At 38.7% G+C, this 23992-nt stretch overlaps 1 protein-coding gene across 3 annotated transcripts in view; it reads right to left on the bottom strand.

Moving 5' to 3' along the window:
- EXOC6B (exocyst complex component 6B) overlaps positions 1-23992 on the bottom strand; it is a 607862-nt gene that overhangs the window by 174408 nt on the left and 409462 nt on the right. For all 3 annotated transcript variants that reach the window (XM_035001312.1, XM_035001314.1, XM_035001313.1), the window contains one exon: positions 17053-17194. In XM_035001312.1, the coding sequence (XP_034857203.1) occupies positions 17053-17194 (142 nt within the window). The remainder of the gene's footprint in view (positions 1-17052; positions 17195-23992) is intronic.

The raw sequence follows: 23992 nt of genomic DNA, 5'->3' as shown, positions 1-23992 counted from the left end.
CCCAGAGAAAGTTAACATTTTCTTTATTTACTAGCTTTGCTTCTTTGCTTCATGAAATTGTTCGAGTATCCACTGGGAAGTATTTCCCCTACAATGGAAATTTAATATAAAGTTCTAAAACAATGATCTAACATCCATGTTAAATGTCTGCATTAGATCAATATCAACATAAATACTATTCTCCCATTCTGGTTACATAGGCTAATGGATTTACCTCCAGAGGTCAAGACCTAAACGTAGGATCCTCAGGATCCATCTTACTTAGAGAACATAAACTGTGCTGCTGAGAACTCAGTTTAGGGTGTGTTTTCCCTTTTCTTTTTTCCCCCTAAAACAAACAAACAAAGAAACAAAAACAAAAGAAGAGAATCTCTGTTAGTGCAACCGGAGCCCTTCAGCTGATAGTTACTAGGTAAAGGGTCAAGGAACAGACTTTGGACACAGCTCCGGAGCTCTAGAGGAAGGATTAAGGATTTTAACTCCTAGGCCCTGCTGAGAGGGAGATTGGTGTTTAAAGAGAATTTAGGTTAGCCGGAGGAAAAGGAAATGAAAATAATTGTTTCTTAAGGCACATAAGCAACTTCTTTCCATGATACACTGGTGCTTTTAAAGGAATATCTTGAGTGCTAGAAAGTATAGGAGATAAATGAACATTGCAAGTATTAAAAGCACTCTGGTCTTTCAAATGATCCTTGCTGAAAAGCCCTCAAAAATGCTTTTCTAGGGAAAAGTAGAGAACCTCACTCTTTCCCCTGGTTAATTGCCTGGGCAGGGGCTTAGGCTATACCTTGTTTCCATCCACTGACAGGCGGACAGTTGACAAAGAGATTTCAGTGACTCGGAGGGAAAGGGCAGGCCTCAAGCAGACTGACTGCTGGGATTGGGTGGAAAATGAAGATTTGAATTTCTCCAGAAAGGCACATCATTCAGAAGAAAGGGAAGAGAATGACAGAAAGAAGAGGAAAATGCCTAGGCAAATTTTACTGATGCCCACAAAAAAAATAAAGGAAGAATTATTTTTCTTTTATTCTCAGTTACATTATATAAAAGGTTTGATGTTATTTGCCCCAGTCCCAAATCATTAGGCTGAACAATGGCAACATAAAGAAAAATAACCACTGATATTCTCAGAGGCAATGAAATAACCTATTCTTTCTTCTCTTTCAAACTCAATTTCTGAAAGAGTTGTTTACAAGCACTGATTCAACTTCTTTATCTTCCACTCATTCCTGACCTCTCTGTAATCTGGTTTCTTCCACCCCAACTTCCACTAAAAGTATTCTCTCTAAAGTTTACTTTGGCTTCCTTCTTACTAAAGCAACACTTTTTCAGTCCTTATCTTACCTGACATTTGCATGTACCATGCAGTATTATATAAAATTATTCACTGGTTTTTTTTTTTTAAGATTTTATTTATTTATTTGACTGAGAGAGAGAGGGCGCGCGTGCACGCAAGAGTGCACAGCAGGGGGGAGTAGAAAAGGGAGAGGGAGAAGCAGGCTTCCTGCGGGGCCCAATCCCTGGACCCTGGTATCATGACCTGAGCCGAAGGCAGATACTCAACCGACTGATCACCCAGGCACCCAAAATTATTCACTGTTTATCTGAAATTCAATTTTTCCCCTGAAATTCACATTTAACTGGGTATCCTGTTTTTTTTATCTGGCAACCCTACTAGTTTCTGTATTTAGGCTTGCCCCTCTTCTATGCATTTTTCACAATTTTGCCACACTGATTTTCCTAAAGCAGAAAATGACCATGTCATTCTCATACAATAAAACATGACCAAGCTCCCTATGTACCTAGAATAAAGTATATACTTTCTCAATAAGTCTTCCAGGATCCAAGAATGATTGTATTTTCATCATTTCCTCTTGGCTATCCCACTTCATTTCACCCTATCTCCAGTCATAATGAACTACTTTTAGTTCTCTAATATGCCATGCTTTTTATTTCCTCCCAGAATTTAAACAAACACCTGCCTTAGACAGAACATCCTTCCCAACCTACCTCATCCCACTTGAGTGGCTAACTCCTACCCATGTAGTTCATTTGGATAGCCTAGTCCAAACCATTCATATATAACAAATCAGTAAAAAGATTTTAAAAGAGATTAAGTGTATTATTCACAGCTACTTAGTGATCAAGCAAAGAGAAAGACACAGGTCTCAATTCACCAGTGACCCACCATACCACTTTCTCCTCTCAGGACAGGAGTGGAAAATAGAAGTAAAGTATGGATCAACCACAATTACAGAACATTATCGGCAAAACTTACAAAATTCTATACATCGACTCACAGGAAACTTAGCTTTTCTAAATGGAAGCACTGGCAATGATATTTCCCTCATGTTTTCCAAGTTCCAATCTTAGAAATATAAAAATTGGAAATGCTAAGGTGATCTTCTGGAGAAATTCAGGTCTCCTCAACTTTTCCCTCTCTCTCCTCTCACTCACACACATATATATATATACACACACAAATCGATAAAATAGAGGAAAAGAGAAAAAAGATAAATTTTTATAATTTGTAATGCTAAAAGCAGACTAGAGGGTTTAACTCACATCAGAATCTGTTAAATGCTGAAATACCAGAGCAAGTAATGATTGAAAGACACGAAATGTTTTCTTTTAAAATGTCTTATAAAAACTAGGACTTTCATCAATTTTTTGAGATGTATAAGGTGTGTTCCACCTAAAAGTAGCAGATGGATTAGAATGTTATGGGAACTTCTTGCAGACCTGGGGGCACTGTCAATTTTCAACAATTAAACTAATTTTTAAATAAATATGCTATTTAATATGGCTTCCTGATTTACACCCTACAAAATGGCTCAATTAAAATAAGTAGTTTACTGGCCTCAGCTCCAAAGACATGAAGTAAGGGCCAAAGAAAATATGAAATGTATAAAATGCCCCAGTGTAAATGCTTGGAGACAAGCGAGAGCAGTGAACGCATCAGATATTCTTGGGAGACTCTGGCTTATTACAAGCATTAAGATTAGGGCCTACGTGAGTAAAAGGGATGTACAAATGGCTTGATGGAAGGAGTCAGCAATGCTAAAGAAATAAAATAACTTTCAGCTGAGGTGATGCTTGGAGCTAGCTGACAGAGCAGAAAGAGATGGCTATATGCTATTCTGGGGCTAGTGGTGAGGTCTCAGGTTTGCAATGATTAAGATGAGCAATGATTTCTACTGGCTCAGTTCTCCCTAAAAATGCTTTTGGGTGTTTTAAAGCAAATTATGGGGATTAATGAAAAATTTTAAATAATTGTTTTTTTAAGTTTCTAATGAAGAAACAGTAAAAAGATTCTGGAGAGTAAGAAATCGCTATAATATACTCCTTCTACTGTAAAAAAACCTCTTTTCCCAAGTCTGGGACCAGGGTCAAGTGACAGGAAAGTAGCAATAACCAAAATATATTTTTAATTTTTTCCTTCTTTGTAAAGGCATTTCTTAATCGTTCTGGTCCCTATAATTTCCAAAGTGTATAAGGTCTCAAAGTTTTGAAAAAATAAGGAATAAAAACGGAAACAGCTAAAATGGAAACTGTAGAGAAAGAGGGAAGGAGCACCAAGTTTGGAATATCACTTAAACAAACAAACAAACAAACAAAAATCTGCTATTCTCCTTTCCAAAACCATGCAGCAGGAAAATAGCTTTTTGGAAACTACCAACTGTTTAAGGTAACTCTCCTGCCACCACCACCCCCACCCCCAAATATCCCTTGAAATAAAACCAGGAAGAAAAATCTAAACAATTTCAAAGAGGAATTGGTCACTGCCCTTATTTAGAGATGGGACAAGTATGACATTTTCCAAACAGCCAGACAGAATTTAGGGTATTGAGAGAGTTTGTCACAGAAAGAGAACCTTGATTCGAAATTATGATCCTTCATGTAGCAGGTCCTTTGTATTACACCCCACAAACAATCCAAGGTAATATTCACTACAGGAAAAATACTCTGTCTGAGTTGGCCAATCTCTGGAAGCCAACAGCAGGCTTGACAGTGATGTATAACAAGGTTAGAGCAGCATGATCCATCTCCATTTGCTTGACAAGGATGGCATCTTCAGCCGTGGTGAGGAAGAGCAGGTTGCCTGCCCTCACTGCTCAGGTTGGCAGCACCTACTATCAAATGACCAGGTGTCTGGCAGTGGGCTCAGAGAGACAATGACTTCCTTATCTTCTGGAATTCAAGGAACTACAGCCCATAAACCAAAATAACTGCTGAGTGGGTACTATTCACTGACCCATGTCTGAGAAGAGTCGTCTTAGAGGGTCTAGGGCCCATCATCCATAGTCAAAGAGAAGTGACACTGTCATTTTAATGGCAGGGAAGACTTCTATTTGGGTTCTCCAAAGCAGAGAGGCACATCATAATAGCACAGCACCTAGCATGACAAACCTTATAGTCATGGGAAGACAACAGCAAACAAAGCAGGGCTTTTGTACTGCTTATTTTGGAGAGAAGGAAGATGTTTGCAGTTTGTGCTCTTCCCGCATCATTTTAGATCTGAAAATCCAAGCTCAACCCTGCATTTAAAAAGAACTGGTAAGGATCTGGGAAGTGGGGGAGGGATGAAGCCCTACAATCAAATCAGTAAGTTTCAAAGAAGAGTTTGCATAATATGTTGATTGGGAGCTGTGTACCTGAGAGGCTATGGCCTCTATTTTCATCCTACAAATTCCCACTGTACTTGAGTTTTAAATCTGACGTCTTGTATGGACATCTACAGTATTCCAGGTCTTGCAGAGAAAGAAAAGAATGCAGAGGGTGAACTCTTGATTACTGCATATATACATATACAATTGCCAACTTCATGATTCTCTCTAGCAAATCTGTAAGTTTCAATGCAGATCCAGAATCAAAATGAGAATTACAGATCCAGGAATATAAAATGAAACTGAGAAAAGGGGAAAACAAATGATAAAGCAGATAAACAAAAATATGCTCTGTTAAGACTGGCTACCCAAATTCCTATGTACTTCCAGTAGAGAATGAAAGCATAATTGTAAAGAAGCGATACAAAATATTTTTGATTCCATTAACCAGTCGATCAACCAAAAGACAAAATTCATTAGCCATGGAGCTTGCCTCATGGAACAAGTTATTGTCTCCATCATATTAAAAGTAATAATGACTAATTATCCTTAGATTTGCCCATGTGCAAAGCACTGCAAATTATAAAAAAAAAGTTTATTTTTCTGTATATGAACTCAAAGTCTATCATCAATCTTCTTACCTTATTGTTTCTCAGACGGAAGAGAGCAGAAAGAGAAAGCTTGTTTTAAAATTATAATTCAGAAAGATGAGGCTGAAGATAGAAGCTAGGGGATCTGAAATTAATGATACTGAAACACACAAAATGTCCTTCAATCGTCTACCCATAGGTCATTTGCATCTTCAAGCACTACACAGACCCTGTGAAAAGAGGCATCTGTTATTTTCATATAACCCAGAGAGATCGGATTTAAAATTTTACTAAGCTCAAATTTCCTTTTTGTCTCTCTTCAAACCTTAGATTCTTCAGATGGCTCCCTTTTAAGACTTGAAGAGGTACCAAATCTGAAAAGTGTCCTTTAGATAAAGTAAAAAATATATATACTTTAATTGGAAAGGAAGTCAATTCTAAACTTTTCACAAGAATCCCTTAGGAAATGGTGCCATTTGTTACAATGATTTAACATTTCCAAGATTTCTTTAATTTCGTAGAGAGCCAACTTCTCTCCTTTAACTCTATTTCCACCAGTACTCAGGTCCCGATAACTGAGCTTCCAAGAGATGGATTTATACTCTTTAGTTCCCTCTGAAATTCAGGACTGCTTAACCAACATGTTTCATCATGGCAACTCCAAGTTTGCCCACGACCACCCTGACCTCTCCACAGGCTACTGCAATGCTTCAGGTCTTCACTATGCAGCTTGACTTTCTTCCTAAGCCAATGTTATCCAAAAGTCAATAGTATGAAGCAGACTCTGAGACAATCCTGCCTTAAAGAATTATATAGAAAGTGTCTTTGAGAAAAAAATTATTGACCTATTCCAGTGGTCATCGAATGTATAAGAGCCCCTGATAGCAGTCACTCAGAGCCTGTTCTCTGCTCCCACGTACTCTGAGTCTAAGTCCCCTGGGGAACATGGCATTGTATATAACTATAATGAAAACTAATAAACATTTAATATTTACCGATGTTAACAAATACTTACATATGTAGGATCTGTAAAGGCTTTCATATGCATTATCTTATTTAATCCTTATAACTCTACACGACATAAGAATATCCACATGATCTTCCCTCCCACACTAAATAATACTATCTTTAAACAGAAATTTAGAAATCATCTAGCCCAACATTCTCATTTTGTAAATAAGGAGCCGCAGGCCCAACCAGGTTTAAAGGATTCCCAAGTCCATAGAGCTAGTTGGTGGCAACCACGAGGTTATAATACAAGTTTCTTGACTTCCAGCCTACTACTCTTTCTACTGATAATGACAGTGACAGCGACGAGGACAGTGGCTAACAGTTATTGAGCATTTTCTATGAGTAATTACTTAATCATCACAACAAGTCTATGAGTTACACCAACTGTAACTTCATTTCACAAATAAAGAAACAGAGGTGTAAAGGAGGAGGTAAGTATGCCCAAACTGCTAAAATGAAGATCTAGGTTTCAAAGGCCAATCCATCTATCAACTACAATTTTAAATTACTATGCATTTACCTGGTTTATATATTGCAAATTGAGTGTTGGTGGCAAAGACGGCTTTATAATCCATAGAGGTTGGTGGTAGAATATATGTACTGAAGGTGCCAATCATTGCCCTGCCAGGTGTACATCCTCCTAAAAGAATATTCCTTAGGATTCCAACTATATCGCAGGCTGTCTTGCTATGCATATCACATGACATCCATCCGAACTACTTCCGACTTGGACTCCCTCCCATTCTCAGAGCTGACAGAAGAGCTCCAGAAATGGAGGATGTTGCTAATCAAGTCATTTTTATTCACTCAATAAATATTTATTAAGCAAGCACCATATGTCAGGCGCTGTGCTAAGTGCTAAGGAGACAGGAACAATCAGGGCAGACACAATCCCTACCCTAACTGATTTACTGTTTACCTTTTTCTTGGATTCTATGAAATGCATATATTTAAAATAAGCTTTCTTTTATTTTTGAACTGGTATGAAGAGATTTCTGTTCCTTGCAAATAAACATAGTCTAATTAAGACAGATTGTTAGGGATTGAGCTGGCCAACAAAAGACTTTGGAGAAAAAGTAGAATGTTTGAAATTGGTTAGCAGGTGATGGCAGGGAAAAGGGCACTGAGACCTCCCATCGTTTCCCAGGAAGTCAACAGTCTGAGGAATGTGGCAGCCAAGCTCATAATTAAGGCATTATCTTAAGTCACCGGGGAACAAGTTCCCACTGAGGGTGATGCTTTGGAGGACTAGGCTGTGCTGCCATTGATCAATTGAAAGAAATGGAAGAATATGAGTCACGTGAAAGCTCTGAACAACACTGGGCAAACATGAAAATGGGGAAAACTCTGGTCCTTGCTAGAATGTGGAGCCCAAAAATCCAAGGAAACGAAGGACCGTCGTGAGGCTCTATTGCAAGAATTCCCTTCTATCTGCAGCTGGAGAGCTGAGTGGGTTGAAAACGAAGCGCATAAATTGATCTTTCCAGTTATGAACTGATATACCAGCTGTCTTCATAATCTCACCATACTTCCTTGATAGATGCAAGAGTACTGCAAGAAATTGTGGAACCTTGCTCCCCCGGCTTTCTCCCGAATGCTCTCCACCGTGTCCTCCCTGCCAGAGAAGTGGCAGTCTGCTCCACTATATTCCATCCCTCGTTGAATTTTGCCCTGTGACTCGGATCTAATCACAACATGGGCTCAAAGGGCGATATGCAAAATAAAAGTAAAGAAGAAAAGAATTCTATTGAGAAGGAAATGTAAATAAGGGTCTTCTAGGGACTCAGCAAAAATAGGGAAAACGGTGGGGATATGCATTCTGCACTACTTATTCAAGGACGACTAAACATAATCTTGACTGACAAATTAATTACTCTAGGGCATCTCCCTGGAGAGGCTTGACTGAATGTATGAACTAGCAGTTATTTTAACAGTGTGCTTGGTGGGCTAATGCAGATTGGGGCTTAGCACTGGCTTAGATGTTATTTAAGGGCCAGAACTCCCTTCACATAATATAAACTTCAAAGGCCACAAAAGAAGAACGGTATAGTGTGGGTGTGTCAGGTGTGCTTCCCTTATGTTTCTCACCGGAGTCCTGAGGACTCTGTTCTCGCTCCCTCGAATCAAGAAGACATAGGTAAATGAATTTCTGGAGGCCTCTCTAAGCGAGCCTCACGTGTGAGTAACCAAAGCTAGAGAATTAACTACATAGAATGGGAGTCAAGGATAGGTGGGCTCAAGTAGTGCAGAAAATCAAAAGAAGTGAGTGCATGTATCCCAATTGGCAGTTGTTTGGGCCTGGCATTTAAGGCTCACAGAGATCACTTTATAAAGATTCTTTAGTTCTGAAATGCCAGTGGCAAAATCATAAGCAAGCCTATTAAGGTTTGCCTGATTAACATTAGCTAAAACACACCTGAGTCTGTATCAGGAGGGGAACCAAAGCCATTTATTTTAGTGAGTATATACAAAGATTGAAATGTTAAAACTTCTTAGGAACTACTGGATCTTTTGAGCTAAAGCTAACTCTTTAGGGATGCAGAAGGCTATCTGATCTTTCAGTGAGAGTGGAGACTTATGGAGGGTAAGTGACAAATGGCGTTCTGCCATTATGTTCTCTCATAGTAGGCTTAGTGAGATCATGGATTTACTTTGAATGTGTTTTCCAAAATCCTGAGTTTCGGTAGATTCTCCACATTGGTTTCCTGACCTGTAAAGTGAGGGCTAGTAGAAGAATGGTGAAATGGAAGACTTTGGAGCCCTTCCCAAAACAGTAAACCAAGGCCAGATTAACTTGACCATTAAAGAACTGAGAGAATTAGGCAAGGTGCATTCTCTCTTACCTTCTTGTTCGAGGGCCCAGTTTATTCTGTGCAAAAGACTGATGGGTCCTGGGAAATGGATTCCTCCAAATTTTAAAAGATTCCATTCCTGCTGCATTTCTTTGCAACCAAATGTGCCCTGGATTTGGCTTAATTATATTATACTTTTAATATACTGATCTTTTGAATAATTTAGGAAACTGAGTAGGTAACTAAAAACTGAAAACATTTAACATTATAAACCATATCACAGTGGAAGTAGGAAAGAAAATAAGAAAAAACACATAAAAGCATATGGGTAAAGAAATGATTAATGTAATAAAATTTCCATGGCTGTTTATAAATGATTTTATATACATTATCTCATTTCACTTCCTAACAATACTGTGAGACACAGTGGAGATTAGTATTTCTGGTTTATTGATGGACTCAGGGAGGTTAAATGAGTTGATTCATTCATTTTCATGGCTTGAAATTTTGTGCAGAAATAGGCTGAAGCTCCCAACTCATCTCTATCATGCATCTCTATACTGCAGCAGCCTTATCACTGGTCTCGATGGCTCCTAATAAATGCAAAGTCCCTTTTAAAAATACAAATGTAGGGGCGTCCAGGTGCCTCAGTTGGTTAAGCATCTGCCTTCAGCTCAGGTCATGATCCCACAGTCCTGGGATCGAGCCCGCATTGGGCTCCCTGCTCAGCGGGGAGCCTGCTTCTCCCTCTCCCTCTGCCGGCTGCTCCCCCTGCTTGTGTGCGCTCTCTTTCTCTCTCTGACAAATAAATAAATAAAATCTTAAAAAAAAAAATCTAATCAAGTCACTCTCCTGTTTAAAATCCACTGTTTCCCATTGTATTTCCAGCCTCCAGCATGGTACTCTGCACAGAGTAGGGGGCCCCACATACATTTGTTGAATAAGTGAACAGATCACTGAATTAATGCTGTAAACAAGTAATTCAGCTTGACTATGAAGCTACACCTTTTTATTTAGAATGCACAAAGAGAAAGCTTATGAAATGCCAAATCCAGACACAGACTGACTTGGAAGGACATGAATGATACAGCAGCCCAAGTTTGGCTAAGGAGGTGAATTACAGGCTATTAAGACTTGCTAATATTTAAAATCCAGTTTCTCTGCCAGGTTCCAACATCCAAAACCAAATCTAAGACATACAGACAGATGGAGCTGTAAGATGAAATCTATACAAAGCAGAAATACCCGGAGGTCACTGTCAATTATGAAAGGGAAAGGAATATTTTCCTCACACCTCCTGAATTCCTAAGAGCCTCTACTTTAAAGGTGTTTGGTTTAGTAGTCCGTCAGGAAGAATTACATAACAACAACATTCCTGTTAGATAATGATGCCCTAAGCATAGTTACTATTTCTTGTAAACAGCTGAGCCGCCTGACTGCTATCTTACAAGAGCATCACGCTGAGAATCGGAAAATCGTCGGTTCTGGACCAGACCTTTCAGGACGACTGCAGCAGTTTCACAGACAGCTACCAAAAACAAAAATGAATTTCGTATGCCAAGTAAAAGGGCATCTCCAAACCTACCTGATTTATAAACTGTAGACAAAGGTTTGAGTGGCCTGCAAAAGACCTTCTGAGAGTTCTGGATATTTATCAGCTGCTGGGCTGCTACTGCTTATGATAACAGGAGAAGCCACTCCTTAATGCATAGTTAGTGTTTTGCTGGCCATGAAATAAACCCTTTCATGCATTTTCTTATTTAATTCTGACCCCATCCCTGTAGTATTAGCTACTATTACACTCCTGTTTCATAAATGGCGCGTGAGAGGTTAAATAATTGACACATGGCCACGCTAAATCTAAGTGGTGACTTGAATCCATTTGGTTGAGTGAGCTGACTTTGAACTCTATGTTCTTAATGACTACACTAAACTAGCTGAATTTCTCAGGCTCGTGGTAACGTATACAATTCCTCTATGTACTTGGGATCTATGAAAATGGCAACCCAGGCCTGAGAGTCAAACCCTTAAGGTACATTCACATTCTACCTTGTCCAGAGTTTGATTTCTTTCAGGACCTATACAGTTCTTGCAAGGACTCACAGACAATAGAGAAAATACTGCATGCACACACCACTGGGTAGAAAGATGTAAGTGTTAATTATCTTGTCATTTGGGGCTGCTTTTATACGCCTCTGTATAGTTACTTGAATCTTATGTATCATTTCTTTAAGATTTTTTATAGACCACTGAGCATCTAAAGAAAAAAAGAATTAGGGGGATGGTATAGCAAAAGACGTGGAATAGAATTCTTTCTTTTAAGGTAAAATAAATGTCCATGGAAAGTTTCTTGACAGATAAATTACTGACAATCAGAAATGAAACATTAAAACTCTAAATCGATGAATCTTAGTGGTTCCACAATATATGGAGAAAAAAATTTCAGTGGTAATATGGTTATTGGAGGCACTGTCTCAGGCCCTACAAATGTTGGCTTTGAGCTGATCCTAAGTCTGAAAGGCTATTACCAATATCAAATGGCTTTTCAGATACAGTACTGGCTCTCTGGAACCCCTTTGGCATGGTTAACAAACTCTATTAGGTTTCCACCCTTTCATTAAGGGATCTCTCTACCTCCTAGCCTTATCTGAAAGCTAGGTCTCTACTGAGGATACCAATTTGCCTATCATTCTCTCAAGTAGAAGCTGCTCATTCTTCTACGTAAAATGTCCTCCAGAATCAGGCCACAACATGGGCATCTTTCTTACTCCCCAGTGTTTCTCCTAGACCATCACTCCTCTTCCTCTAGGCTCGTATATTTTTAGCCTTATCACCTCCATTCCCCTTTATCTTTTAGCTCTGACTAAATGCAGTCATGTAGTCAGTTCCAATCATTCATCAGACTTTGTTGTTAAACCAATGACATTGGTTGGTTCGCCCACTCCAAAGCCCTATTCTTCCTTTTCTTTATATCAGAATGAGGTTCTACTCTTTCCTCAAAACTTGGAAATGGATGACTTTATACCCAATACTAAAAATCAATTTTGATTGGTCTAGCCAATCATTATGTTTTTATCCTCCTGGTAAATAACTGGTTAAGACAGAGGCATGTAAAACAATTTGGACTAACTAGATGCAAGGAATCGGATGGATGATTTCTAGAAAAAATTCTGTGGCTGCTGGATATCACCACTTCTGAATATAATCCCTGGAATTACACTTATTTCTGAATGATGAGAATATGGTGATTTTTCTGAATGATGAGAATATGGTGATTTTTATTTTCTCTTTGTACTTATCTTCCCTCCCCCCCAAATTCCACAAAAAGCAGTTTCTGTTTCTGCAAAATATAAAATTTTTAAAAAGCATGAGAAGATGTTTGAGTCTGGTACTGGTCATGATGGAGTAATAGGAAGAGGACTCACCTTCCCACTGGATAAAAAAGAGAAAACAAAAAACCCCTCAAAAATGGACAAAGCATGTGAAGGAATGTTTTTAGATACTAGATGACAGTCAGTGCAAGACTGTGATCTCGGAAAGAAAGAAAACCAACCAGGGAAGCATACCCAGAGGCAGTTTCCAGGCTGTGATGCAAAGCGGGCATATGGAGGGAATCCAAACAAAACATGGCCATCTGAGTTGAAAAGTCCAAGACTATGGTCCAGAATGCCAAGGCAACCAGTATTTTCAGGGCCAAATACCACAGTGGTGGAAGCTACAAATGAGAGGACTCAGGAAAACTGCAGAAAGGTCCCACTGAATACTTGGCTGAGTACTAATCTGAGCATGTCTGAGAAGAAACTACCAAGACTGGGGAAAGTACCACCAGAAATAAACAGGCTGAATAATTTATGGAGCTTTTACAGAGATGGGCATATTTTGTATTCCCACCAGCCAGAACTGAAAGGTCTCCAGATACCTGGGACATCAGGTAGAATCCTTTGAAAGGCGTTGCTTTAGATTTGGGGTTAATAAGACCTACATAAAAAGTGGCTCTGGACCCGATGTAAACTTAACAGCAAGTCCTTGAAAGATTCCAATCAATCCCATGTAATGTAAATGCAGGTCACAACAAAATCTAACACTATTTAAAGGAATATAACAAAATACAGCACCAATGACATAAAATTTAACATGTCAGGCATCAGAGCTTCCCCAGGTGGTCTCCCCAAAAAAGCTGATTTGGGTTTCCTCACGTCATGGAGGCCTCAAGGTAGGGGGACTTCTCAGGCAGCAGCTAACTAAGGTGATGACAGCTGCACTGCCTTTTATGATGTAGCCACCCAAGTCACAAAGGCCACTTCTGCCACATTCTGTTGGTTATAATCAAGTCACAAACTTGCCCAGATTCAAGAAAAGGGGAGTTAATGTCCTATCTTAATAAGGTAGTGTGAAGATTCTAGACAAAGATGTATCTATTGCTGTAGACCTCGTTGAACAATGTAATCTGCCTTGTAGATCTGAGTCAGCATCGAGTATTGCCCTTCAACTGGAAAAACTACCTTTTAAATGAGTTGTAGTGCAAACCTGGTAAACAAATTTTCTTAACTTCTCTTTATGTGAAATGGCTTTATCTAATCTTGATTTGTGAAGGATATGTTTTACAAGACATAGAGTTTTAGGTTCACAGGCCTTTTTTGTTTTTCTTTCCTTTCAATACTTTGAAGACATTCTATTGCCTTCCGGTTGCACTGTTTTTGATAAGAAGCAGTCATTTTTATCATGGCCTTTCATTATATAATGTGTCTTTTCTTCTTGGATGCTTTTAAGATTTTCTCTTTTATTTATTTTTATTTTTTAGCAATCTGACCATAATGTACTTCGGTGTGGCTCTGTGTTTATCCTGCTTAAGATTCATTGAGCTTTTTGAATCAATGGGTTAATGCTTTTTATCAAAGCCGGAAAAAAATTCAGCTACAGTTTAAAGTGTTAAATATATCTATATGCAGATTTTTAAAGGCCCTGTCTGTTGTTTTCCACATTTCTGTTATCAGTGGGCCTATTTCTATTGCCTGTTTTTTCTTGTTATGGGTCACATTTTCCTGTTTCTTTGCATGTCAAATCTTAGCTTTTTGCTGTGAAATTTTTGAGGCTATGTGGTTAAGAGTCTTAAATTTTTTGTGTGTTCCTCTTCCTTCAAAGACAGTTGAGTTTTGTTTTGGCAGGCAGTTATTTTATTGGTAGATCACCTTTATCTTGTTAAGAATCATTATTAGGCTTTGTTAGGGTGGATCAAGATTGGCTCTTACTCTAGAGCTTGAGTACTCTTAGGGCCTAACTTTTTGGGGTCTTACTGAATGTACAGGATGATTAGCTGGTCTCTCAACTTTGGTTGGTCAGGATTCCAATGTCTCTTAGCACTCTATGACCTCTGGCATTCCTATTCAACTCACAGATCCTCAGTAGCTGTTCTCTGCCAGGCCTCACAGGATTTTACCCTGCACATGGCAACTTAGTTTTTGACCAAAGACTCAAGGGCTCTCCGATGTAGACCTCTAGAGCTAAACAATTCCTTGCTCCCTCGTATCTTGCCCCACAAATCCCAGCTGCCTCACCAGCCCTTGGGCCAATCTCTGTTTCTTGTTTTGTTTTGTTTTGTTTTTTTCTGTGTAAAACCCTGCTTTTGATTTGGGCTCTACTTTCTGTGCAGCTGTTTGGATAGTCCCCCCAGACAGAAAACAAGAGTGAATGTCAAGTTTACCTTATGCATTTCTCCTTTCTGAAAGATCACAACTTTGTGCTGTCTACTGCCAAATACATGAAAAGAATTGCTTTATACAGTTTATCCAGTTTTACAGTTGTTTATGGCAGAAACAACGTTGATACCTGTTATTCTGTGGTGACTGAAACTGGAAGTCTCCAGTAAGTAATTAATTAAGAACAGCATAGTCAATAAACCTTAATTTCTAGCCATCAAAAGTCAACCAAGGGAAACCAACAGGCAGTAACAATTAAAAAATGGGGAAGAAGTATTAGCACACTTTTAGAATTTTCCACTGATTTTCTTCGAATCAGAAAAAAAAAATTCAAGTTGTCATAGCATTTTTGTTCATTTTCATTTCTCACTGACAGCACAATGAACACCAGAACACTCTTTATTTCTTCTTTCTCTTTCCTAAACAGTACTAATTTTGTGTTCAACTCCAAGGGGATGATTCATGATGAATCAACTATCCCGATAACGATGGTCCTCTGTCACTTTGCCAGATAATCTCGTGGCTTCCCTTAGAGCTGAAGGTGACCACGTAACTGCTCTATTACCAATGAGGCAGACAGGGAAGTTTGTTAGGGGTCTCCTGAAAAGGTCTTAATTTTCTTAATAAAAGGAATAAGTGAGAATGGCCTCTTTTTTTCCTGTCTTGAATGTTAAGTCTCCTCCTCTTCTTTTTTCTAATTGAAGTATAGCTGACATACAATATTATATTAGTTTCAAGTGTACAACATAGTGATTTGACAATTATATCATCACAAAATGCTCACCACAAGTGAGCCACCATACAAAGTTATTACAGTATTGACTATACTCCCTAAGCTCTAATTTTCACCTCTGTCACTTTATTTTTTAAATAGAATTTTGTACCTCTTAATCTCCATCACCTATTTTGTCCATCTCCCACCCTCCCTCTGGCAATCACCAGTTTTTCTGTATTTATGAGTCTATTTCTGGGAGTTTTTTAGATTACACATTTAAGTGAACGTATGTTATTTGCCTTTTTCTTTCTGACTTATTTCACTTAGCACAATACTCTCTAGATCCATCCATGTTGTTGTGAATGGCAAGATTTCATTCTTTTTATGGCTGAATAATATTCCATTGTAGATATATATCACATCTTCTTTCTCCACTCATCTCTCTGTGGACACTTAGGTTGTTTCCATATTTTGGCTATTGTAAGTAATGCTACAATAAACATAGGGGTGCATAGATCTTTTCAGATTAGTGTTTCTGTTTTCTTTGGGTAAATACTTAGAAGCGGAATTACTGGGTCATGTGGCATTTCTGTTTTTATTTTTTTGAGGGAACGTGAGTCTCTTCTGACTATAATATATCTGTGAGAAGGAATAATATGTACGAAGAGGAAAAGTCCACACTCTTAAGTATGGCAGAGGAGCGGGAGCAAAAGAGCCTGGGTCCTCTAAATACCATATAATTTCACTCATCTGTGGAATTTAAAAAACAAAACAAATGAATAAACAAACAAAAAGCAGAATCAGACCTCTAAATACAGAGAACAAACTGCTGGGTGCCAGCGGGAGAAGGGGTGGGGGAATGGGCAAAGGGGTGAAGGGGAGTGGGAGATACAGGCTTCCAGTTAAGGAATGCATAAGTCACGGGAATAAAAGGCACAGCATAGGAATACAGTCAACAATACTGTAATAGTAGTGCATGCTGCAGATGGGAGCTGCGCTTGGGAGCAAGCAAGGTATAGAGAAGGTGAATCAGTATGTTGAACACCTGAAAGTATCATAACATTGTGTCAACTCTACTAAAAAAAAAAAAATAGCCCAACCCCTTGATGACACCACTGAGCAACTAAATCAATAAAGCAACTCTCTAAGAAAAATAAAACCTATTTTTTAAACCGCTCTGTCTAAAATTTTCTGTTTCTACCTGTAATAGAAAGCATCTCTGACTGATAAATGCACACACATTTGTTCTTTAGATGAAGAAGAGTTTGCAGGTAAGATGTAGAAATAGTTTAAAAAAAAAAAAAAGTGGCTGGGAACTGCGTTCTTTTGAAGTCTTTGGACGAATCAGGTTTTCTTTGGTGTGTATGAAATGCATGTCTGCCTTCTATCCCCCTCTAGACTGCACACTTGTTTAAGTGACCAGAGATCTCTGTTCTACATAGGGGCCTAGGCACCTCTGGGTGCTCAAATGAGTTTGCTGATGGACTATTTCTACACACCCTTCAAATTGTCTCTGGCATCCAGGTATTCGTCAACTCCATCGGGAACAAAGACCTCACAGACCTAAACTTATTTTTTTTCATAGAAGGGAGTACACACTCAGGTAAAACAAACAAGCAAAGGGATGGCTCCCTGTCTTACGTTCACATTCTCTGACATCCAAGTTGAACTGCTGTAATGCTCCCAGGGTGAGCTGCCTTACTTCAGCTTCCAGCAAAAGTTGCATCAAGGATGTGGCTAAGTGCTTGCAAGCTGACATACATGCTGTTTGGGCCACTTTTCCCTGAAATATAAGAGTGTAAATCATCATGTTAATGGACCAAAATGAAATTCCAACAAAAATTACAAGAATTTATTTTTCAATTAGGAATTCCTTTAAGTTTTTTCATGGTATCCTCGGCATTCAATAATCTTGGATTAATAGTGCCTGGTGGCAATCATCTTAAATACTACCTTCATCACCATGAGTTATATAGCTATAACATGAAACTAAAATTCGTAAAGCCCAGCTATTTATTCAAGAAGCACTTTTTTCCCAAATCAACAATAGATAAACAGTATTCTTTTCTTCCTTTTTTTTTTTATTATGTTCAGTTAGTGGAACATGTAGTACATCATTAGTTTTTGATGTAGTGTTCAACGATTCATTAGTTGTGTAAAACACCCAGTGCTCATCACAACACGTGCCCTCCTTAATACCCATCACCCAGCTACCCCATCCTCCCAACCCCCTCCCTTCTGTAACCCTGTTTGTTTCCTGGAGTCCAGAGTCTCTCATGGTTTGTCTCCAAAATCTTGTTCTTTTTTTAAAGATTTTATTTATTTGACAGAGAGACACAACGAGAGAGAGAACACAAGCAGGGGGAGTGGGAGAGGGAGAAGCAGGCTTCCCACGGAGCAGGGAGCCCGATGCGGGGCTCGATCCCAGGACCCTGGGATCATGATCTGAGCCGAAGGCAGATGCTTAACGACTGAGCCACCCAGGTAGCCCTCCGAAATCTTAATTAAACTAAAAAGGAATTTTTCTGTAGAGAATAAATTTCAAAAAGTCCCTTCCAAAATTTCTATAATTCTTAAAAAACAAATGTAAACACCACTCATTCCTTAATTTATCTAGAAACCAAAGGGCTTTATGATTTAACACATAAAAAATGAAAAGAACTATGAAAATTTCCTGAAAAAGAATAATTAAAAGGATGAATTTTGTTTTTTTAAAAAAAATGAACACTGAGGGGTGCCTGCCTGGCTCAGTTGGTGGAGGATGTGACTCTTGATCTCGGGGTTGTGAGTTCAAGCCCCATATTGGGTGTAGAGATTACTTAAAAAAATAAAATAAAATCTTAAAAAAAAGTGTTCCTCATCTATACGGTTCTGTTTGTATGTTCCGAAGATCCACACTCTGGATGATTTAAGACAACAAATGGAAATACTTAAGTTAGGGAGTACTATACAGGCCAACTGAGAAAGAAGCTGCATTATAAATGAAATCCACATTAAATGGCTTGCATTCAGTTAAACCCACTGGAGACCGGGAACAGGTAGCACACCAAGGAGCCAGAAAGTTCACCAGTTACAGGCTCTGGGTGAACAATCAGAGGGGGCAGATCAAAGACGTGAGAAGCCTTGTCTGTGGCTTTTCAACAGTGAGAGCTGGAGTGGAGTGAAGGAATAAGGATAAGCCTAAAGCAGATGCCCAGAAACAGCAGTGCAGAGCAGAGGCCAGAGAAAAGGGTAAGAAACTACCTCTTGGGCATTAACCATACGCCCAAAATGTGCTACACTTAAGCAGCTGACATCTTATGCTGTTTCATCTTATTCTCTGAATCACAGCAAGAAGTTGATATTCTTTTTTCTTGTAGATGAATACACTAAGGCTTTCTGGGAAGTTCAGAAATTTAGACAAAACTCATACAGCTCTTTGGTATATCTACCTAGTCCTAAATCTGTATCTTTCCATCACCTAAAAAGCAGTAGTAAATCTTACACTGTCTGACACGGAACCATGGAGCAAAACCTGGTCCAGATGATAACAACGTTAATGGATTATCCAAGACATAGACTAGGCCCACACAGGTAAGAGAGTGGCAGTTCAGGAGCCAACTCTTCAAATACTGAGTATTGGCTGTGGCTTTCTTTTTAATGTGTAGCCCAACATAATTATCTAGGCCAAGACAGATACTTAAAGAACCCGACAAGCTGAACATGGAGATGTTGTGAAAATCAAAGAGCTAAAAGCCCAGTGAAGCTAGAGGCTGAAGAAGATAGCACTTGAAAGGCTTGTTTCAGCAGCCAAAATAGATTGCCAAGGAAAAGCAAAACTGGACTGGTAAAATAAAAATAAGATAGCTTAGCTTAGAGTCAGAAAGTCTCAATTTTTATTCTCCACCACTTATTGACTGTGCAATGTTAGTTGATCTTCCTGACTCATTACTCATCTCAAAATAGCAAATGGCTTATTAACCTTAACATATTAACATGAAACATAGCCTTGGCTTTCAAGTCCCGATCAATATATATCAATCAATAAAGCCAAATGCACTTATACATGATCATGCATTGTACTACTCTTAACATACTGAGTTATTTAATTGCCCTCCAATTACTTTATACCCTACTTCCCCTCAAGCTTATTATTTATTTCCAAACAAAATGATAATTGCAGAAATGAATGTGTTCATTGTTAAATATTTTGCCAACTCTAGAAAGCATTTTGGAACTTTGCTAATTCACAGTTTGCTACCCATTCCCCTTTTCACTTCTGGTTTCCATTACCACCAAGGTGTCCATAGGCTTTTTAAGAAAGGATAAACACAGACTCAGGCAATAACAACCAACACACTATGTAATAAAAATTGATAGTTTCATCCTATTTATTAAGTAATCTTATTACAAAGCGGATTTTAAGAACATGCAGCCACAATCTCTAGGACAGGGTAAGAACTTGGGACTTAGGAAAACCTAAACTGATGAAATGTCCCATAAACTGCCTTTTGGATACCTCTAGGAACAGTTTCAAATCAACCTAATCACATCTAGGCTGTATCTTATGAAGCTGTAATAGTGCTAGTGTACGATGCATAAGAATTAAGATAGAATACAAAACAAGATGAAAAATGAGCTAAGAATTATCATCATATTTTGAAGGAACCTGGGATGCAGGGCGATTTGAGTCACAAGGTCTTATAACTAGCTCAACAGGCAACATCATGTTGCCACTCAATGTTTCTACAATATTTACATACTCCAAGACAATCAATAAATATCACCTAAATGAACTGAAAGTCCACTACCAAACCACTTAAATAGTTCACATTAGTTTTCAATCCAGTTACAATTACTTTTTTTTTTTTTTAAGTTTGGGAAAGGGAGAGGGTCAACTGGTGAGAAAATTCATGATGTTAATTCAAAGTCAGGCTTATGACCATAGTGAGAACCATCACTGGACATGAGTCAAGACCCATGAAAACACTTTTTTTGATTTTCACCATGTAGCTCTTTGGTAACCAAATCAACTCACTCACTTCAAAAAATATACCCAGATTTATATTCTCTAATTCAAATTATCCCTCCTACGTCCTACTCTATTTACTGTCTTCCTTGTATCATAATACTTTACACGGGGTGATATACTGCACCGTCATATCATGCATGTACATTTTCTCGAAAAGCATACGGTTTGCAAGGAAAGAAACTATGGCATCCAAACTGTGCAAAGTAGATACACACTAATACCTAACTTTGTATCTCAGAAGTATCTGATTCTCTTTACGAAAAGGGAAGAGATATCCACTGTTTCTTACACAAAGACACAACTAAACTCAATTAAAAACAAATGTATAGGGGGCACCTGGATGGCTCAGTCGATTAAGTGTCTGCCTTAGCCTCAGGTCACGATCCCAGTATCCGGTACCCTGCTCAGTGGGGAGCCTGCTTCTCCCTCTCCCTCTGCTGCTCCCCCTGCTCCTGCTTTCTCTCTCTCTCAAATAAATAAACAAAATCTTTTTTTTTAAAGATTTATTTATTTATTTGAGAGAGTGAGAATAAGAGAGAGTACATGAGAGGGGGGAGGGTTAGAGGGAGAAGCAGGCTCCTTGCCATCAGGGAGCCCGATGCGGGACTCGATCCAGGGACTCCAGGATCATGACCTGAGCCAAAGGCAGTCACTTAACCAACTGAGCCACCCAGGCGCCCAATAAACAAAATCTTTTAAAAAAACACCAATGTACAGAAATCATCCAGACTCCTTCAAAGACCTACAGAAAGCTCAGTATTCATTACTTTCAATTACAATGTACTTCAATTACACAATACTAAGTGCGTATCACTGAACACAAGTGAATAGAGGTGAAAAGCTTAGAGAAAGCATCACCATCATCAATCCCAACCAATATCTCTACCACTATCACCAGAGCAGCTGCCTCGATTTATTGAGCATTGACTATGTCCAAATGTTTTGAAAATATTCTCACATAATTCTCGTAATAACCCCATAAGGTATTTAATCCTTGATTTATAGATGAGGAGAGAGGAGTTAAGCTATTGACTGTGTCTTGTAAGTGGTGGATCTAGGATGTGAATCCAGTCCTGTCAGACTTCAAAGACTTAACAATCATTTGATCCTGCTTCCCAGTAAAGGGACTTCGGTAGTTGCTACATGTTTCTGTTGCTCTGTGACATGGGATAAGGGAATGAAGAGGGCAGGAAGATACAAATCACACAAATCTGAAAGGCCAGGATACTGAGCGGGAAGCTTTTTCTCCTTTCCTCATCAAGAGAAAGCTGAGTTCACAGTAGGTATTGAGAATGGACTCCAACCACAGCTCTCTGTCAACGTACTGGATCAGACCCTGAGTCCAAGACCACCAACGATCTTGTCTTACTCACTGCAAATGGCCAAAGCCAAATTTCTCTTTCTTGGGGTAATCTTAGCAAGTTTCACAGTAAGACAAATGCAGAGTGCTAGGAACTCTGCTGTAAAAGAGAGTTGTCCTTTCACACCAACTTTCTCTTTTGCTTCTGCCTCCTGAATAACACTCCCTTGCTCACATTTTGGTTTGTCAAATTTTTCTTTCTCGAGTTATTTAATGAATTATTTCACTGTGAAACAGGGAAAAGTTCAGACACAGAAAATGATCCAGCAAGGCGAGTACGAACTACTCAGAGAGAATGTAAAGCCACCCTATAAATTGTTCCCTCTCTCTGTATACCTGGTGCCTCCGCTTCCTTGACCTTCAACCATGACCTCTACCATAGGCATTTCCTTTAACATGGATCTTTGTCTTACTTCTGCCTGCCCCATGGAACTTGATCTTTTGGAACTTGATTTTTAAGTTCCTTTCCTTCACTGAACAAGGCAGCTACCTTGTTCCTTTTTCCTCAATAGCCCATAGCTCTGGATGAGGCCACTTCATTCGAGAGCACTAAGCCTTCTATTTATTTAGGATGGACATTCAATAAGTTACGTTCGGAGGAGCTCTGGATCTTCCCATATGTTTCTGTCACCTGGGACCCATGCCTGGAACTTTGGTTCCCATGTGCTGCAGAAATCCCACAACAAATTTTCACTTCACTATGATCCTTAAACTACCTTAAAAATCACACATTTTCCCCAAGTAGATTTTCCCACCAAACTGAACTCATGTCTTACAATCCTGTCCAAAGAACATTCTTAAACTCAATTAGAGAATCTGTATAAATATCCTCTCATTAAAATCACACATAAATCCCCATTCTAGACAAACAAAAGTTCTCCAACAGCTTAAAAAAAAAAATGAGGCCCAAGGATGATAGTCAAAATATGCTGGACAACATATGTAGTGTTATTTGAGCCTACAATGAGATGATGAACACCGAGAAATCAAAAATCAGAAAAGGATAACAAAAAATAAAAGAAAACAATCCCTACATAACTTGGCATGAAAAAATTAAGAAGTCCAAAGAGAAAAGCCTAGTCCACAGAAAACTGGGAGTACATACTCAGGACGTGGATGGAAGGAGAAGTCAGAGGAGAGATTTACTAGATGCTATAAACCTAGTTCTGAGACTTATCCACTTGTTTCACTTTCTTATTCTCAGTCACCTTTTAGGAAACACAAGAAATCTTTAAAAAACACTTTTTGCAATGCATGCTTTTACTGAGGTATAATTACAAAGTACATGTGCAAATCTTAAGAATATAGCTTGATGAACTTTTCATATGTAAAAACCTGTAACACTGCCATCCAGCTCAAGATACAGAACATTTCCATCAACTCGGAAGTTTCTCAGGCCCTTTTCAAATCAGTAGATCCACCCACACCATGAGATAACTTTTCTGACTTATGGCCTCATAGATTAGTTCTGCTTGTTCTTGAACTTCATATAAAAAGAACCCTACAGTCCTCTTCTGTGCCTAGCTTTTTTCACTCGGCATGTTTTTGAGATTCATCCATGTTATTGCATGTATCTATAGTTTGTTCCTTTTTATTGCTGAGGAGTATGAATAAATCACCATCTGTTTATTCATTTTGTTCTACTGGTATGTATTTGGGTTATTTCTATTTGGGGGCTATTGTGAATAAAGTCTTTAAGTGGAAATATTCATTTTCCTTGGAAAAATACCTAGGAGTGAGACTGCTAGATCGCAGAGTAGTTATATATTTAATTTTACCAGGAACTGCCAACGTTCTTCAGAGTGCTTTTGCCATGTCATACTCCCATGAGCAACGTATGAGAGCTGTTCCGTGTCTTTTCCAACACTCGGTATTGCAAGGCTTTTTAATTCATGCTATTTTGCCGGTGCATAGTGCTATCTCATAGTAGTCTCAATTTGCATTCCTTCATGAGTCATTCTGTTAAAGCGTCTTTTCATATGCCTACTGGTCAAATGGATGACCTCTTTTAAAAAGTACCTGTTCAAGTTCATTGTCCATGTTGGTAGTGAGTGGAGGTAGAGATGGTCAAACATGTTTTTATTTATTTTTTAAAAGTTTTCATCTGAATTCCAGGTAGTTAACATGTGGAGTAATAGGAGTTTCAATAGCGTGTACGTTGTAGTATTCAATATTAGTGGACAACACAGTAATACAGCAGAGGCCCCTCT

The sequence above is a fragment of the Mirounga leonina genome, unplaced genomic scaffold (genome assembly GCF_011800145.1).
Source record: "Mirounga leonina isolate KUSES-001 unplaced genomic scaffold, KU_Mleo_1.0 Mir_125, whole genome shotgun sequence".
NCBI classification, from domain to species: Eukaryota; Metazoa; Chordata; class Mammalia; order Carnivora; family Phocidae; genus Mirounga; species Mirounga leonina.
Note: the sequence above shows the minus strand (reverse complement) of the source record. Positions and strands in the feature narration are given on the sequence as shown.